The 17797-nt window shown below is 27.5% G+C and overlaps 1 protein-coding gene across 2 annotated transcripts in view; it reads right to left on the bottom strand.

The window, feature by feature from the left end:
* The window catches only part of LOC136076684 (NACHT, LRR and PYD domains-containing protein 1 homolog), a 44545-nt gene extending 28519 nt beyond the window's left edge, over positions 1–16026 (bottom strand). For both annotated transcript variants that reach the window (XM_065790016.1, XM_065790015.1), the window contains exons 1-2: positions 15927–16026; positions 4522–5874 (exon numbers count right to left, since the gene is read on the bottom strand). In XM_065790016.1, the coding sequence (XP_065646088.1) occupies positions 4522–5770 (1249 nt within the window). In that variant the 5' untranslated portion in view covers positions 5771–5874; positions 15927–16026. The remainder of the gene's footprint in view (positions 1–4521; positions 5875–15926) is intronic.
* Between the last annotated feature and the right edge of the window lie 1771 nt (positions 16027–17797).

Here is a 17797-nt window from a genome sequence, read left to right as displayed (position 1 = left end):
TATTATCAGCAAACAGATGAACTGAGGAGAAGTGAACAGAGTTGATTAGGTTGTTAACGTAGATTAAAAATAAAGAGGACCTAGAACAGAACCTTGAGGAACACCACACAAAACTGATTTATTACTAGAATTGAAAATATTAATACTTACAAATTGTTTTTGATCTGAAAGATAAGATCAATACCAGTCATTTACAATACCGCAAATTCCATAATGTTTTAATTTAGAAATCAAAACCCTATGGCTTTTGTAAATCAAAAAAAACACCACAAACGGAATATCAACCAGTATCAAGAGCTTTCCTAATTTTCTTTGCTATACTTATTAATGCATGGCAAGTAGAATGTTTTGATCGAAAACCAAATCAAAAACCATTTAAACAATTGAATGAGTTTAGAAAAGAGTACACTCTAGAATACATAAGTTTCTAAAGAAACTTAATAATGTTAGATAAAAGAGAGGTCTGTAGTTAGTGCATGAAAGTTTAGAGCCATTTTTAAATATTGGGATAACGGGAGATAATTTCAAAATATCAGGAAATGTTCCATTTATAAATGTGGCATTGAATAGTTTAGAAAGAATATTTGAAAATTCATAGTTAAAATCTATAAAAATAATTATGGGAATGCTGTTTGGACCTAATAAAATAGGGGATAAAAAAATTAAATAAAAAAAAGGGAAAAAAGGGATCCTGTATACAGGATTGCCATTTTTAGTATTTATGAACAAAAAATTAAAATCCTTCATAAATAATTTTTAATTATCCTATTTTTATTTACGCACATTAGGACCACATTTGATGTATTTATATACAATCATGCGTATGTTGTTACATTATTCTTGTTAACTTTAAAAAATTATAAAAAACAATGCTAGTCACTATTGCTTTAGTGGTTTATTAAATTTTATTAAATTAAAACAGTTTTGAATTATATGTATTATATATAAAAAAGTTGTATTGTTATTTTGTTCTTGTTAACATTAGCAAATTAAAAAGAACATCAAAAAATTAATATAAACAAAACAGTATTGATTTAATAAAATAACATTTTTTGAACAATAATTACATGATAACATGTCATTTATGTATCTAAATTATAATAATTACAAAAATAAAGTACATCTAAGCTTCTTGCTTAGATGTACTTTATTTTTGAATTTCTATACTTTAGATACATAAATGACAAAGTTTTTATATATATTGATGCACTATAAGAAAATATTATACCTTGAAGTGATATTTGAAATTTATTGTCTTCAAATTTATATAAATAGTTATAAACGCAATGCTACAGGTGGTATAGTCATGACATTTGCAACTCTAAAAATTTGGTGAAAATCAATGAACCATTCAAGCAACTGCTACTTTAGCATTGTTAATCACATAAAAATTTCACTCTGACAAAAAAGGTACCTCATTCATTTATTCAGATATTCCTTCAACTGATACCCTAGGACTACACAGCCTTGAACTACCTATTCTTCTCCCCCTAAGAAGGATCAGCCATCTTCAAGAGAAAGCAGTAAGTCTAACAGTAAAGGGGATATCAGAGGTACAAGCTATAGTTTAACAGGTGAGGTTGATAAACTATAGCATGTACCATAATTGTTGAGGCCATAATTGCCTAGTTAAAAAGACAATGATTTATTGAGAGACCAAGGTTTTATAAAGTCATAGATGAACTTTTGATATCAAAGCTTAAACAGTGGGATTTGTTGAACAAAAACAAATCACAATTCAGAGAAAACGTATCAAAAACTTTACAACCTATTCAGTCAGAAAGCTCATTGCTTCTGTAACATTGTGGTTGATTTTTTCAAAGCCAAGGGTATCACATGCCAAGTAAATAGCACCTATTTATAGACAGTTCATTTGGAGACTCAAAGCCGTGTTGCTTCACAATAATAACAACTGGCCGCCCATTCTGTTGGCTCCTTCTGTGCATCTCAGGGAGGACAAGACTAGTGCCAAGATGTTGATGAGTACCTTGATGTATGATGACTAGAGATCATCAAAAACATGGAAATGGCATTATTATATTATTCTACTAGAACTTTAAGGTTTTCAAACTAATTCTCAATATCTTTCGCTTCACTACAAAAGGTAAGAACTGGCTACAACAAAGTGAGTTCTCTGTGGGAAAGAGCAATGTGGAAGCTGCTGCTAGAACTCCAGAAAACACTGAAACCACCAATACTGAAAATCAATGCACATATTCATAAAAATCTTTTCCAGAACCTGTCTAAGGATAAGGTTAGAGCTTTTACCTTAGTCAAACCAGCCAAATCATAGAATCAAGATAATTATAAGGCTGAAAACTCTGTGGAAAACAGTTTATACCAGAAACTCAAAGCCAAGTTGTTTACAATGGAAACAACTGCCCTTCTGTTCTGATCGTTCATTCTACGCATCTCAAGGACAAGACTCTCGAGTGCCTTGATGTATAACAACTACAGAGGTCATCAAAGGTTCAAAATGGCATCATTTTACTGGCCCTTCAAGCTTATTGTATAATTTTCCGATTTCCTTTGTCTCTGGGACAGTAAGAACACTACCACAGAAAAAGCTGGTTATGCGACTAAGTTTTTTGAGGGCAAGAGCAAGGTTTAGTGGGAGCAGCTGATAAAACCCAAGAAAAAACTACCACCACTGCAATTCAGGTTTCATCAAAATCTTTTTCAGAAGATGAGGCTAAACTACAGAGCTAGTAACTTTGTTGAAACACAGATCAAGATTATAGAAAATGATGCCCTCAAAGAGTAATTGTATATATGATAACCACAATTATAGGTAAATACAAGATTTGGTTCTAAAATGCAAAATTAGCAGACAAATGGTCAGAACTATCAAAAAAAAGCATAAAATCAAGTCCTTCAAGATGTATAAAGCCCTTGATCACAATGCTGAAGAAAATTTAAAGGCAAAAAGTCATGCAGGAAAACTATTCAAATTATTTTGTAGAAAAAAAAAGTATAATTGTGGATCATAAAACTTATGTGAAATTAAATTTCAAAACGATTCCAGGACATCATTTTTATATGGGAGTTTCCAGGAAAAAGGCAAAGGCTAAACTTTAATATTTACTTCATAAAACTAAAAAATTCCCAAAAAAATTACGGTTTGGCAAGCCAGATGTCAATGTGGATTGAAAACATTAAATCTTGTCACTTATTCCACAATAAAAAGTGAAATTTATTTCAGGTTACTAGCTCAGTAGCTTGGCCTCATCTTCTGAAAAAGATTTTGATAAAACCTGAATTGCATTAAATTGGATTATTGCCATTGTGGAACACCCATGACAATAATGCAATCTTTTGCCTGACCTAGCGTCTTGTCAATACTCCAAATCTATGTTAATAATAGTATAAATTTATACCTAGAACGCACAATCCTGCAAATTGTCCCGAACTTCGTCCAATTAGGCAATTATTAAAGCCAAATAACGTAAGAAGTTTAGGCAAGCAAAACTAAGTACTGATCACAAAGTATGGATCTCAACTAGTGCAAAATCTTATGACTCCAATTAGGAGAAAAATTAAAAAATTTTATTGTACTAAGGAAACTTTTTATTTAATCATTTATTTATTTTTGTTCTAGACTTAATAAGCATTCAATAAAAAAGGTAAAACATTTAGGTTGATGAAAAAAAGCAACTGGAATGACATTAGGAACCATCAGCAATCTGATTGAAAAGTACAAAATGTTTGAATTAGCATAGACAAGAAGCGACACTAAGCATACGTCAAAGAAAGTAAAAGTGTTTTTTATCCAGAAGCAGACTAAGTTACATAAATAAAGGGCTCAAAGGCTAGATTTTATTGCAATTGAACACCAATATGTGCCATTCTGGATCAAAAAAGTGACAATTTCTAAAGCAAAAGGAAGAGCTAATGATCATGCTCCAAGAAGCTTAGACTCAAATCAGTCCAGATAATACAAAAAAAATGAGTTGAATCAATGCAAAATCGACTTGCAGAAGTCTTAAAAGCTAAAGATAGTCTAACTCGATATTAAAAAGTCAAAAAGTTTAATTACTTGAAGAAATATTTAATACTCAAAATTTGTTTGGATACTTATTTAAAGGTAAAAAAATGCATAGTTTGAATGCATCGTTAAGTTTTTAGCACATAAAGTTAACTATTTTAATTTATTTAATTCTTTTAAGTTATTGAATTCTTGATTAAATTTGCATTTATAACAATCATAAATTTTTTATATCAACTTATTTTTCTTCTGAAATTACTTTTCAAAGTTTACTTTTTAAAAAAAAAAAAAATTTCATTCAGGTAATTATATCTCCTACTGTATAAGATGTGTGACACAGATGAATTTATTTATATTCTTAAACATACTAAATACAAAAGAATAGAGTCTATCATTTAGTGAAGTAAAGAAAAAACAGCTTTAAAAAAAACTTAATGTTTATAAACTTTTGATTTTAATAAACTTATACTTTTGATAAATAGATAAACTTTATCTAAAATGACTTATAATAATGCAACTAAGTAATAAGGACTTACCAAAAATAAAAAACAAAGATAAAGATTCTTCGCAAGTTTCTTTTAATGGATTCAGGTTAACAAGAAACTTTAATAAACTATTTTGATTTTTATTGGTTAAACCACAAATCATTGATAAACAACTCTTCAGCTTTTCATTGGTTATAATCTCTTCACTACTTAAACAATTATATGCATATACAGATGCACAAAACTCCATTATTGTCAAATGTGCAAATTGATAAAGATAACCTAGATTTGTTTCAATCCTTTCAATAAATCCAAAAAAATTTTCTTCATTTCTATCAAAGTTGTCAATGATAAAAGTTTGTATATCTTCTTTGGAAAAAATTACTCTATTTTCAATAAACAATTGATATGCAATTTTACAAATGTTTAAAATATATTTTTTATTGGAATTGTTTTCCATTAACTGATAAATCAATTCATTGTTTTTGATGATGTGTTTTTGCAAAAAGTATAAAAAAATATTTGCGTACAAATCTGTCATTGTTAAAAAAGAACTTTTGCATAGATTTTTTGAATTACTAATAATCTTACACATGGAAGATAAATAAAATGGAACAGATGACATGGACTTTGCAATTGCAGATTCCTTTAAAGTTGCTTTCACAACATCTTTTTTTTCCTCTAAAACATTATTTTCTAAATAATTATTTATTCCGCTTTCATTAAATCCCATAATTTGAATGTTTATCTTATCACAATGCTCTGTAGTTATACTTTGGTACTTATCAATTGCATAAACTCTACCAGCAACTACATATTTATACTTTTGAATTTCTGTTAAAGCATTAACAATTGGATAGTTACAATTTGAATTGTAATTTATTAACTCATTTAAATATTTAAACTCATCTAATCCATCAATTATAAACAGTGCAGGATGAATATTAATATTAAAATCATTTATAATATCTTCGTAGAAATAGTTTACTAATTCGTTAATGTTACCAAAATTTTGACATAGATTAAGCCTCCTGCATTCCAAATAAAATACAAGTTTAACATTTTTCCAAATTAGGCCATTTGACCAATCAAGCAAACATTTTCTAAGCAACCATGTTTTCCCAATACCAGCTATTCCAGATATTAATGTTACAGATCTTTCTTTCATAAATATTTCACTATATGGAATTGGTGTATATCGCAATTGCTTTTCAAGAAATTCTTTTCGTTCAACACTAAATACAGCATCTGTTTGAGTATTAACTGCATCAACGATACATAGATCAACAAATTTATGCATTAAATCAACATTTGCAGGAAATTTTAATGGTGGTTGAACTTCACATATTTTCCCATAGTTTATAAGATAAAAGCTTTTGAGTGCTGTGCATATCTCTGATATATCTAAATACAATAACTCATCATCATAATCATCAAATCATCATCATCATCATCATCATCATCATCATCATCATCATCAACTTTAACACTACCATCATCATCATCATCATCATCATCATCATCATCATCATCATCATCATCATCATCATCATCATCATCATCATCATCATCATCATCATCATCATCATCATCATCATCATCATCATCATCATCATCACCATCATCATCGTCATCATCATCGTCATCATCATCATCATCATCAAATATAAAAGATTACAAGTCATTATCATGGTTAAATATGAAGACCTTTCAATATTTTAATTAACTAATTAAAGAAAGAGTTTAAAAATACTTTGTACATATTTTTTATTGAAAATATATGCACCAGATTAATCTGCCAATAAGTTGTTCTTTTATATTTATAATAACCTAGACAGCCAAGTCGAAACAAAAATTGAATAAAAAAAGAAGTTTGTTTTCTATTAAAAAAACAGACCTAAATTTTAAATATTTCATTATATGTCTAAAAAACTGGAGATTTGGTAATACTAAACCATATATCATTTTGAGTGCATTTTATTACATTTAATTTGGTTAGAGTTTAGCAATTACCAAGTTTTCTAATTACTGTTTTACTTATTTTTTTTGGATTTATGAACAAGAAATGTCTAATTTTTTTTCTAATTTACAGAACTAAATTAACTTGTGAACAGTCACTGCCAAGCCAACCCAAGACACTTCTTGTAGAGGAATGTTATTATCTTTACTAATGCCTTTATATTTTTTTTTTATTAAATTCTTAACTAGATGACATAGCACGAAAAACAAGTAGACCATACCATTAAGCTGATGTTTTCAGCTGAGCGGTATGGTCCTTTGTTGTCAACTGATTATTCATGCTATATCATCTAGTTAAAAAACTATTATAAAAAATTAATTCAGTTTTCCATTTTTTTCACTTTCATTTTTTTCCAATAAGGGTAAATTTATCTCGCTAGATCAATATATGCATGATAGGGCGAACCCTATGTTACATGCTCAAGAACAAGATTTTTTGTAGTTTGTAATTGAAAGGTGATAAACGTTCATAATAAGGTAAATCAGTTAGAACATTTCCACATTAAAAGTAATGCATGTTTTTATAATTATTTAAATACTAATAGCTTATACCCATTCTCAAAATAGCCTGCGTCAAGGAACAAATCTCTTGCCAAATCTATTTTTTTAATAATTCATTATACTGGCCTAAATAAAAGCAATTTTTATAAAAAATTTATATTAACCACTGCATATTATTAGTAGTAAATATAACTTATTCACAATTATTACAAATTGGTAATTTATGGGTCAACCATAAATTACACAATGCAATTTTTAACTTTTACCACCACTTCCCTTGTCACAACATTGTAACTCCTTAGTAACAAGTCCCAATCAAGTAAATATAAAAAAAAAAACTAACCAATCTCCTTCTCTCTCCCCCCCCCCCATCAACCCATCTCCTTCCCCCCAGAGTGTTATGTAATTTATAGACAACCCCTTAACCACTATACATTATAAAGAGAGAGTGGTCTAAACAGGTTTCATGTCATTGACACAATTTAAAATCGAACTGACAACAAAAACTGAATTAGTATAATCTGAAAAATATTTTGAGGTTTAAAATATAAAATATATTTTTTTTTATAAATTCATTTTTAGTGGATTTGAAATATTTTACAATTTGTTATAAGTTATTGTTTACTAAAAATTTTATATTGAAATGACATGTATTAAACTGAATTATATCTTAAATAAGAATAACAAATGCAGAAACAGGTCAGGTCAGGTTCAGGATCATCATGATCACACTGGTACTGGTACCATGTAACCAAGTACTACCTGTCCCATGCCCTGCTGTCTTTTAGGGTTTATTTATTAAAGCAAAGGTTAAGAGAAATATACTCTAACTTAAAAATTTCCCTGTCTTGGAGCAAAAACTAGAGATAGTGTCTCAATAGAAATACTCATTCTGGGCAGGTGTTAACTGTATCCAGCTAAAACTTTCCTTCCTTGGGGCTCTTGGTTGAGTATAGGCTAGAGATGGTCTCAATAAAAATATTTATAAGGTGCAGATCAAGCTACTTACCTGTGTCCAGTTACTGTCTTGTAGAAGGCCTCCAAGGCAAGGACTATAAGGGTAACTAGAATGATTCTATCAATTAGACTTGAACCCCTTCTTTATCTATTAGGTTGGCTTGGATGTAAACATGTATTACATTGTTTTCCCTCTTTGATAGTGACTCTTCCTTTTAACTCTTAATGAGATACAGCTCTAAAACTCAGTTTAGTGGTTCTGAGGCTGGCTGGTTGTGAGGTTTCCTGAACTCTGTGATAGCTCTCAGAGAGGCTGATTCCATCTACAGCTGTAAAATATCAGAGTATTAACAGTGCCATGTTGTGCATGGATAGTGTCTCTGTTAATGCTTAGTGTGCATTAACGAGGCCACATAAGGAGAGCTAAGTCACAACTTTGACTTAATTAGCAGGACTGACACAACTGCTCAATGCTCTTGCTCTATCTATGAATGAGTCAAGTTGCATTTGTCTGTCTATGAATGAGTCAAATTCTTTTAAACTTAAATTATGCCTAAAGTAACCCAAAACATTAGTCATAAAAAATCATCCTCACCACCTTACTGTTTCAATACAACTTTCACAAATAATCTTGGTCTTCGAAGTAACTTTCCATCAGTCAAATCATTCCTCTTACAAAATTTTGCCAGACTTGTTCGGTTTTGGTGAGATTAATTTAAATTTAGCATTTCTTCTTTGGATTTCAGCATTGATGGGTACAATCTTTTGATTTGCAAAGACTCCAATAGTTGCATGCTTGAGTCGGGAATATACTTAACTATCAATTCACCAATTCGATCATCGAAACTCTGATCATTCTTTTATTTGCTTCCACTTAGCACCTCTTCACTCTAACACTATTTTCTTGGTTCTTTAACGCTCTCCAACTTTTCAAGACATTTTTTATGATGATAGCTTTTAGATGTAATTTCTTTCATCTAAAAGCTTACATCATAAAAATCTAAAAGTTGTCTTTTCTCTTTATCCCTCTGCCAATATTGTTGTTATTGGTTACTTTAACGCTCATCACACTAAGTGGCATGGCAATTCTTACACCACTAATAACCTTGCTGGTACAACAGCCCATAACTTCTGCCTTTCTCAATCTCTAACTCAGAGAGTTAACTTTGTGACTTTTCTTCCAGAAAACCCTAACTACTTACCTTGACTCCTTGATTTCTATCTTTTCTCAAACCCAAGCTTGTGTTCAGTGCCTCCATTTTTGGTTTTCAAAATGACTCTACAATAATTTCTTATGTACCTAAGAAAAGTCATATTGTTCTCAGCATTTAATAGTAAAATTTTTATTGACCAAAATGAAAAATCACATATTCTGGATTACAGCAAATATATTGGGTGGAAAAGGAAAAATCCAATCAACTTTAAATTGAGATTTCTATAAAACTACAAATGCTTTTTATTTCTTTTATTTTTTTAATTAAACGTTTCTTATCTATAGTTGTGTTGATAAACTTTTGTTGACAAATCCATGATTTGCAAAATGTTTGGAAACAAATTGAGATGCGTAAAAAAGTTGTTTTTGACGTACTTAGAAAGTTGTAAAAGGTGGATTTTCCACAACTTCCTTGTTAACAATTTTACTGTGAGAACAAAGGTAAATCTGTCAATGATTAATTTAAATAAATATTGGACGAAAAAAATGTCCAAATAAAAATTTGCATCCTTGTATGGCAAGCAATTTGTAGCTGTGGTATGCAGTCCTCTTATTTTGTCACTAAGAAGACTTTGACTGCCGATCTCTACATCAAAGAATGCCCCTAAAAAAGACTTATGAAAAAACACAAATACCAATATCTCTTTGGGCCAATCTTGCTGCTTCTCACTATTCTAAAAAAGTTCTACAGTGTTGCAAGGATAATAATGTGAAAAATGTTCCTAAAGATGCAAATCATCCTAATCATTGTAATGAGCTTGAAGAGCGCTAGATTGCGCAAGATTAAAGATTTTTGAGCAATGGTTAAAGGAGTTCTTTGTAAGACAGGTGGAGTAACAAAATATAAAAAGGACTCAGAAAAAGTGGTATATTCCACCAAAAAGGTGTAAAAAGAAAAAAATCAGCGAAATGATGGCATTAACCTGCTATAGAATTTTATCTCTTGCCAAACAGCCTATCAAGCCACCTAATATTAAGTTGAAACTCTAATTGATTTAAACACATTTAATGTTAACAAAATTGAAACAAAATTGCAAATGGAGGAAGTTTTTGTTTAACAGTGAAAAGTAAAAAAAAAAAAATTTTATGAAGAAAAATAAATCAAAAAACATTTTGGTAATAAAAGTTTAAAAGATAAGTATATAAGCAAAAATAAAGAATTTAAATAATTAAAAATAAAAAACAAGAAAAAAAAAACGGAAACAAATAAAAACAAAGTTAAGAGAAAAAAGTTTTCGAAAATGGAAAATAATAAAAAAAGAACTAAATATTTTCTACCACTAATATTTTATGAAAAAAAAAGAAAACAAACAATTTTAATTAATTTTATACATTGTTTATGCAATGTATTTATGTATATAAAAATGGTGAATGTATTTTTTTGTTTGCATTTTTCTCTGTCAATTTAGTTGTTGTTGCTTTTTCTATATCTTGATACTTACGTTTGCTTAACTCATCTATGTAATGTGTAATATAGACTTTAATATTGTATGTAGTAGTAAGTATATTTTTTTTTTATTTAAGTTTGCTTTTATTTTGCTTTTTTATATTTTTCTGCAAATATATTTTTCTCTCACTCTATCCTTCTGAACTTATGTGATTAAAATTTTTGTTTTCTCTTAAACTTTTTCCCACTCATCTTATCTCATCCATTCATTCTTTCTTTTTTTTTTCATTTTTCTGAGCTTTACTCCTTTATATTTTTGTTCTGATCCATGTTCCAACTTTTTTAATGATAATGTTCCTATTACTTCTGTTTTTATTACTTGTATTGTAGTTTACTTTATCATTTCCTTGTTTTAATATTTTTTAATTTTATTTGTTTATTTTATAAAGGTGTCACTCCATTGACTAGTTTTTAACTATTTGAGTGACACTGAACCAAACTATGTAAATTATAATTAAATTTGCAATTTTTGATTTTGAGGTTAAATAAACGGACAAAAAAAAAAAAAAAAGTATAAATAATAATAAATAAAACAACAATAAATATAATTTAGATATTAATAATAGCATGGTATATGTTCAAGAGTGTCTCAAGATTAACCTATTGGCAAATTTTGGCCAACATGTGATTAGATCTACTTAGTTTCATTGCTAAGTCTTTACAGAGGGATAAAAAGGAAAGATTTGAATCAATTTTTATACCTAGATAATTAATTAAGTTAACAAATTCAATTTTTTTACTAAATTTTTTACTAAAGTTCAACCTATAGATTTTTGTTTTAATTAATTTAAAGATAATGAGTTCAGTTTTATTAGAGTTTAGAAAATGTTTGTTCGAGCAAAGCCACTGAACTAGATTGGCAAGATAATGGTTTATGCGTTGGTTAACTTTTTTAGGGGATTTATTAATTAGCATCAGATTAGTATCATCAGCAAAGTGATAAATAGTAGTAAACTTGATGGATGTATGAAGATCATTTATATAAAGAAGGAAAAGCAGTGGTCTCAATACTAAACCCTGAGGAACAGCATTTGAACATTTTACAAGGGTAGATTTTGAGTCATTGATAGAAACAAATTACTTCTTTCGTTTGAATATGTAGTAAACCATTTAAGGGGTATGCCTCTGATCACATAATATTCTAATTTTTTCAATAAAATTGAATGATCTACTGTATCAAACGCTTTCTGTAAATTGACAAATACACCACATGCAAAATATTTATCATTGATTGCTTTTCTAATCAATTCAGCCATTTCAATGAGAGTATGAGTCGTTGAGTGATTGGCACGAAATCCATACTGATGGGTGTAAAAGCATTTAAGTGTTAAGCATTTTTAAGAAAAGCATAAAGCCTATTAACCATCACCTTCTCAAAGAGTTTAACTATATTAGAAAGCAGGGAGATGGGTCTGTAATTGGTGAAATCTAGTTGAGAGCCTTTTTTAAATATCGGAGTGACTTTAGCAACTTTAAAAATATCTAGGAAAATACCACCTTTTTTGAGTTATTTATAACAGTACAGAGCGGTTTTAAAATAATGTAAAGGAATGTAAGTACGCTATTAGGACCAATACTTTCAGTTTTGAGTATGTTTGTAATGAGACCAGATATTTCATTTTCAGTTATAGGATTAATAAAAAAGGATTTAGCATTTGGAATGTTATTCACTAAATACATGTTTAGATATTCACTAAATACATGTTTAGAGGGTATGGCTTTACTAAGTAGTTTGTTATGTAAAGTGCTAAAAAAATTATCAAATAAATTAGATACAGCAGTGTGATTAGTGATAAGATTTTTGTATAATTTAAGTTTAAAAAATGTATTGTGTGTAGAAGGTCTAATATTAATGATTTCTTTTATTCCCTTCCAGGTGCTTTTAAAATTGTTCCGATTCTTATTAAAATATGTAATAAAGTATGTTTTTTTGCTAAATTTTAATAAACTGGAAATTTTGTTTCTATAAAATTTAAATTTTGCAAATAATTTGTTTTTCTTATAAATATTTTTGATTTTATGAACTTTATATAAACTTTGTTTTGAAATGAGATTTACGTATTCCATACATAATCCAAGGTTTTGATTTCAGTTTCAACTTGTTGGTTGGTTAGTATTTTGTAAGGAGCATGTTGGTCTAAGATTTCATCAAATGTTTTTAAAATGAAATTCATGGATTTATTAACATCATCATCTTTTTTTAATGGAGAGTTCCCAGTTGATATCAGAAATTTCTTCAATAAATATACTTTTATTAAATTTTTTTGAAGCATTGTCTGAAAGTTTTTACTTTTTTGGAGTGGTTGGGTTTGCCAGGAATGCAAAAAAATTGTGCCATGTGGTCTGAAATTGAAATTGTAAGCTTACCAAAGAATTGATCAGTTGAGTGAAAGTTCATGAATATGTTATCAATGTTATTGATGTAGCTGTTATGTGTGATGGTAAAATTACAGAAGGACTTAGTGATTAAGATGTTAAAGAATCAAGATATGTAGAAACAAGGTTAGATTCACTGTGACTTAATAGATCCATATTAAAATCACCCATTAGAAAGATTTTTTTTTTCATTACTTAACTTTTCAAGTAGAGGAGTTAAGTGAGAAGAATGAATTCATGTTGATTCATTGAGGGATAACAATAAATGCAGCCAATTATTATATTTGATTTGCAAGGTTTTGCAATTTCAACAAAAAATGACTCTAAATATTTAGAAGAGTAAATCATAAGGTCAATGCGAACTTCGTAGTTTAAATTTGAGTGTAAGTGTAAAAGTGTACTTTTTTTAGTCTCAGTAGGACAATGATCAATATTAAACCTGTTTATGTATATATCAGTTATATTTGTATCGTTTATATATAAAGTAGATTCTGTAATACCTATTGCTAAGAGAAAATTATTAAGAGTGCTGATTAGACTATAGAGTTTGTCAATGTGGAATGGTAGAGAAGCGATATTAAGATGAATATATATTTCTGAATTGGGAAGCAAAGTTTTATTGAGATCAATAATGTCATAGTATTTGCAATTAACAGAACTGAGAAATTTATCTAGATTTTTGAACAATGTTGACTTGAGCTCCAAGTTGGAAATTGAGCTAAAGGCCATCTTAGATAAACAGCTATGGCAATACAAATCTGATGATTCATTCAAAAGAAGATTATAAGAGTGTGCATCAATATGGTTACATATTGCATGAACTCATGAGTTACAAAGACCACATTAGATTGCTCTTTGATTATCAGTATTTTTTTTATGAAATGTGTTGGATAAAGATTTAAATGATATAATCTTTAGAAAAAATATATATATGTTTATGTACATACAGTATCAACTAATTAATATTATATTAATATTAAAAATATTTGTAATAAATAAAATGAATAGATATCAAAAAAGTACTGAAAATATATATAATTAACTATAAATAACTATAGATAAATAATATAATGCAAGAAAACAAATAATAATGTAATGACTGAAAAATAATAACTAATGAATTATTGTAATCATGATTCCAAATTAGATTGTAAAGAAAAAACAAAAATTATAAAAAAAAAAACCAATCTTGTAGCTCTACCAATGGTCTTTCTTCTTTCTTTTTTAATTCTTCTTATCTTTTCTTTCTTTTTATTCTTCTATCTTCTTTTTTTTTTTTCTTTAGATTTACGAAGTGTTCCTTTTTTTTTTTTTTTCACTTTACTTTCGCTCTTCTGTTTCTTTTTTTTTTTTACTTTAAGTTTATGAAGTGTTCTAATTTTGTTTTTTTTTAATTTGAAGTTTTTTTTTATTTATATATATATATTTTTCCTTTGTGAATGATCTTTTGGGCACCTGTTTGTTTCAAGTTGATTTATATGAACGTTGATGAATTATTTGCGCTTATAAAATAAATAATATTTTTGTAAATAGTTTTGTTTTTTCTATATTCTTTATCTTCACTATTCTCTTTTACTGTTATAAAAATGCATTCGCCATTTGCAAAGACCTTGGGAGAAATGAAAAGCATTTATGGTTTTAGAGAAATCTTAACTTAAAGTTGACTAGATTTTTCTGTGTCTGTGATTAAAGGTGGAGTTGACACATTATACCAAGTTGTCAGATGCTACTCCAAATTGTCCAAAGAGTAACCAATCACCAGTAAATGAAAAGAGTAACCAATCAATTGTTTTTCTTTATTTTCCCATATGTATATATATATATATATATATATATATATATATATATATATATATATATATATATATATATATATATATATATATATATATATATATATATATATATATACACACATACATATATATATACATATATATATATATATATATATATATATATATATATATATATATATATATATATATATATATATACACACATACATATATATATACATATATATATATATATATATATATATATATATATATATATATATATATATATATATATATATATATATATATATATATATATATATATATATATATATATATATATATATATACATATATGAGAACTGTATTTTTTTTCAGTAGAACAAAATTAATTTCAATATACATTAATGATGGAATATAGACTATAATGATTTTAATGTTTTAAAAAATTTTTGTTACAAATTTATCTTTTCACTTAAATTTAAAAACATCTTTTTAGGCAGAAAAAGGATATTATTAAGGGGAAAACAGAAGAAGTTTTTATAGCTAAAGCTGTTATGCTTTATAAAACAAAATTTTTTATTTTTGATACAATTTTCTCTAAAAGCTATAGCTTCTAAACACAAACTAAAGAAACTCAAACAAGGCCTCTGCATGGTTAGATGAATTGAGCATGATACTTCCAATGACACAGTGAGGTCTTAGTCGTAATTTTTTACTTTTAAACAGATTTTAAAAAGATTAAAACAACTAATTTTTTTTTTTAAATATCATGCTTATAAGTAAAACCAAAATAAATCACTTGATAAATGAATATAAAAAATTTGTGTTGTTCCATCAAGTAATTCTTAAGAGATTTTTTAGAAGTTTTGAAGCAAGCAATGATAATAAGCATTGATAATCAATGATCGTTTACATGAGCAACTGACAAAGTAAACAAAACTAATGATTGTAACATTATCAAAGCAATCTGAGCTAACACGATGCTAAATTTAATGTACAGTATTCTTTTACAATGTAATAAAAATCATATTATCAATAACCACTGAAATATCTGTCTCTAAATCATCTGAAATATCCATCGCCATTTATAACATAATTTTAAGGCAAACAAAGCATACTTATTCCTGATTGTTAATGTTAAATAAAACATATGAATTACCTTTCTTAGCAGAAAACTTTGTAGAGTTTACTGGTGAATTCGAAGTTTCTAAACAATATGTAAAAAAAATTGTATATATTTATTAAAAAGAACATGAAAAAAATAATGACATTGATTTATACTATTTTTTTACCGCAATATAATTAAATAATTAAATAAAATTTGAATAATTAAATATTTTAATGTAATAAAAGTCATAATAACAACAAATCAGTGAAATAAATAAAATCATTTCTATTGTACTTTTAAAACAAACAAAACTGAAACTCAATTCAGGAGAAACAAACTCTGACATAAAAATAGGGGATTTTTATGTCGGAGTTTGTCTTAAGGCTCTTGATTAAGCAAAGGTTAGAGATAGTGTCTTGATAAAAAAACTTATCTTGGGCAGATGGCAGATGTTAACTGCATCCAGCTAAAAATCCCCTACCTAGAGGCTCTTTGTTAAGTAAAGGCTAAAGAGAGTGTCTCGATAAAGTTATATAAATTGGGCAGATGTTGACTTTTTCAATTTCTATAATGGAAATTGAAAAGTCAAAACTAAAAAAAAGACATTGGTGTTTATATATCAAGTGATTTGAAATGGGCTAAACAAGTAAAATATGCAGCCAGTAAAGCAAATAGTATGCTCTCACTACTAAATAATACATTCAAGTACAAGGATAAAGATCTAATAAAAACACTGTACTGTACGTATGTTAGACCAAATTTAGAGTTTTCGATTCAAGTATGGAGTTCGTATTATACAAAAGATGTTAATGAACTATAAAAAGTTCAACGAAGAGCAACAAAAATGATAGCGGAACTAAGGCATCTTGATTACGGAAAAAGATTAGAAATTTTGGATATGACAACTTTAGAGACTCCGCGGCTAAGAGGTGACTTGATCCAGCAATTCAAGATATTTAAAAGTATTGAAAAGATTGATATTAAACAAAATCAAGCAATGAACTCTATTTACTTATCAGGTCCAGCATCTAATATTAGAGGAGCTAAACATCGATTGAAACCTGAATTGGTTAGAAATTGTATGAAAAGACAATATTTTTTCAGCAATAGAGTCATTTATAAATGGAATAGTCTACCGGCAGAAGTTGTTCAATCAATTACACTTAACAGCTTTAAATCAAACTTGCAATCAGTTAATTTAAAAGCAATAGCAAACAAGACAAAAATCAAGAAAGCTTATTATTAACGCTTTTTTATTTAAAACTGAACAGTAATTAATATATACCAGCTGTCATAGATATCGCTTTATCTTATCAGCATTAACTATTATTATTATCATTATAAAGTTTTATTTAAATATTAAATCAAAAAAAAATTTATAATTGATAAATGACAAATTTAAATTAGGATAGGTGAATGCAAATTTTTTAAAATTTGTTTCTAAATATTAACAATTATAATTGTAATAGTATATATATTAATAAAATATATATTTTTATATATAATATAAATATTTAAATATTATTATTAATAATTATAATAGTAATGGTAACTAAAGTTAAAAAAATAAAAAATATTTTTACATTTTAACTTCTGACAGATTGCAAATTTTGTTTAAAGAAATTAAATGATTCAGTTTTCAATTTTAATAATATTTTATTAGATAATTTTTAGGTTAACAAATAATTGAAAAACTATGGTTGCATACTATTTTTAAGAATAAATCAGGCAGGCTAGTAGTTTCTCACTTAAAGGGTACTATTTTATCAATCTAGACCCTAATGTTTCTAAAGAGTTTTTTATGTTACAAATAGGGCTTCATATAACAGTTTTCTATTTAAAAAATTGTGTACTCTACATCTTAACTTAACTTGTTAATTATAGAAAAAAATTAGCTAAAGTTCTTGAAAAAACTTGTTATT

Source organism: Hydra vulgaris, chromosome 02 (genome assembly GCF_038396675.1).
Source record: "Hydra vulgaris chromosome 02, alternate assembly HydraT2T_AEP".
NCBI lineage: Eukaryota > Metazoa > Cnidaria > Hydrozoa > Anthoathecata > Hydridae > Hydra > Hydra vulgaris.
Note: the sequence above shows the minus strand (reverse complement) of the source record. Positions and strands in the feature narration are given on the sequence as shown.